The sequence below is a fragment of the Arachis ipaensis genome, chromosome B08 (genome assembly GCF_000816755.2).
Source record: "Arachis ipaensis cultivar K30076 chromosome B08, Araip1.1, whole genome shotgun sequence".
Taxonomy (NCBI): Eukaryota; Viridiplantae; Streptophyta; class Magnoliopsida; order Fabales; family Fabaceae; genus Arachis; species Arachis ipaensis.
This window is the reverse complement of record NC_029792.2, coordinates 123,365,724-123,368,162: the sequence shown is the minus strand read 5'-3', so window position 1 is coordinate 123,368,162 and position 2,439 is coordinate 123,365,724. Positions and strand designations below refer to the sequence as shown.

The following is a 2,439-nucleotide window of genomic DNA, read 5'->3' as shown; positions in this document are numbered from 1 at the left end:
GATGGTTCTGTTATAAAGAAAGGTCAGGCGACTTGCGGAATTCTTTTAAGAGACCATGAAGGTAAGTTTTTGGCTTGTTATAGTGTGAATCTAGGTAGTTGTACGGTGACTTTAGCAAAGCTCTGGAATATTCTATTGGGTTTGGACTTGACTCTAAATCTTGGGTATATAAATGTTTGTATGCAAGTAGACTCTACAGTAAGTCTATGCCTTCAAGAAACTGTCGACTCGCACTCTACAAAAACGTTAGTTTTGGCTATTAAAGAACGTTATAATAGACTAAGTAATTGGAACATTCATCATGAGTTCCAAAAATCCAATGCTTGTGCAGATAGATTGGCATGTTAAGAACATAAAATTTAGCTGAAATGTCATTTTTCTTTTCTATTCCTTCTTGTATTTCTTTAAATTTTCATCAAGACTTAATTGGAATTGCATTTTTTAGAATAATTTCTGTCTATTTTTTTCTGAACTTTATGTCCCGTTGTCTATAAAAAAGTATTATAGCATTTCATAAGCAGCAAAGGTTTGCACATTTTATTATTACAATCTCTAAGTATAAAAACTAAATAATTCAAAGGGTAATATATTAAAGCGTATTTATCTATTTTGGTCTCCAAAAAATTTCGGACTAAATTCTTTAGTTTTTAACTAAAATTAATTAACTTGTTAGTTCTCAATATTTAATTTCATAAATCATATTGGTCTCTGACCCACTTTGTTCCGTCAATTTTTAATGAAGTTGTCCTACATGTCACGTTAAGTTATTGCGTCAAATGTTAATTGTCACGTATACAAAAGAGACAAATTGATTCTTGGACAAATTACAGTCAATTTGATCCTCAAATTACTAAGTATCAAATAAATTAGTCTCCAAAATTATTCATTATAAAACAAATCAATCCCAAAAATATTATCAGAAAAATTAAGTTATTATTGTTATACTGGGCCTTCTCATTACGAATAATTTGTCTTTTTCATACATGTGACACTTAACGTCTAACGCGACAACTATGCAATATAGTTCTATTAAGAGTTGACGGAACAGAGTGGACCAAAAACTAGTATAATCTACATAATTAAATATTGAAGACTAACGAATTAATTAATTTTAGTTAAACACTAAAGTGTCTAATTCAAAATTTGTTGAGAACCAAAATAAGTAAATACTCTATATTAAATAAGAAAATTCTCTTACAATTTTATTAGATTTCGTTTAGGCGTATATAAAAGGTTTCATATCCTTCTTTCTCATATTATTGATTGGCACCAGATCAACAAGCAAAGCTTGAATGCATTCCTTCATTTTTCCTTCAGCATGAGTGTAGCAATCTTCATCTTTGTACATCACATCAATAAATCGTGCCATGTTCAGAACACGCGTTAGAAATAACATTGGAACTTTGGTTGGCTTGAGGCATTCCTCATTTATATCCTTCCAAGCATCTGTGACTCCCTTTTGCAATTCTTGAATGGCTTCTTCTTTAGATACACCATAATCTCTCATATAGCATTCTATTATTGAGGTAACATGTTCTCTTTCTTGTTCAAACTATTCAATGAGATTTAGTTTTTAAAATAACTTTCACATGACTAAATAATAAGGAAAAAATTCAGAAAAAAATTATACATTAAAATTCAATTATAATATAAATTGAACTTTCCCTTTTGTATAAATACAAATATTTTTTAAATTTATTTTTAATGTATATTTTATATTTTAATATATATTTTATACGAATAACTCATTATTATATATACCTAATATGATAGTTAAACTTTTATGTTGTGCTTGTATATTGCACATAAATATACCTCATTAGAGACAATGTCATCCATAAACCTGCAAATAATTGTAGAAGCTCTAACAATTTTGGGTTTACTTGTTACCCATTTGAAGATGTCTTCTACGGCGATATCTCCCATGCCAATGTAAGAACTTGTCACAAGGAATGGATAAGCAGATGATATTGTTGATATCTGAATGTACTCTGCCATTGTTGGTATATACTTGTTATTCAACCATTTGGCCTCAGTCATATAGGCCTGAATTGTCTTTTGAAGCTGTCATTTCACACGTATTATATAATAAAATTATTATTATTAATTTTTTACGGTATTTTTCAACTCAATAAATTTAGAATAAGCGAATTAACCATTTAACTAAGATGGAATTTAAATTTTAAATATTTATTTATACAGGCGAATAAATTAACTATTCAATTAATCTAAATTTATTATGAATTCAATTATTTTTAGTAAGGATGAACATGCCAACTAAATGAACCAAAGAAATTCATGAAATTTTTAGACTAATGTAGTGTGAAATGTGTCCATTTATAATTATTCAATTTGTCAGACCATATAAAATTTCAGTTTCAAGTCTTATTATATATTACTAATGTATAAAAAAAATAAAAATTAAAAATTAAAGGATTG

General features: G+C 27.8%; 1 protein-coding gene across 1 annotated transcript in view; it reads right to left on the bottom strand.

Annotated features, from left to right (window-relative positions):
• LOC107612683 (probable terpene synthase 2) overlaps positions 1,156 to 2,439 on the bottom strand; it is a 4,040-nt gene continuing 2,756 nt past the window's right edge. Inside the window, exons 6-7 of the mRNA XM_016314389.2 lie at positions 1,816 to 2,064; positions 1,156 to 1,552 (exon numbers count right to left, since the gene is read on the bottom strand). Coding sequence (XP_016169875.1) covers positions 1,217 to 1,552; positions 1,816 to 2,064 — 585 coding nt within the window. The 3' untranslated portion in view covers positions 1,156 to 1,216. The remainder of the gene's footprint in view (positions 1,553 to 1,815; positions 2,065 to 2,439) is intronic.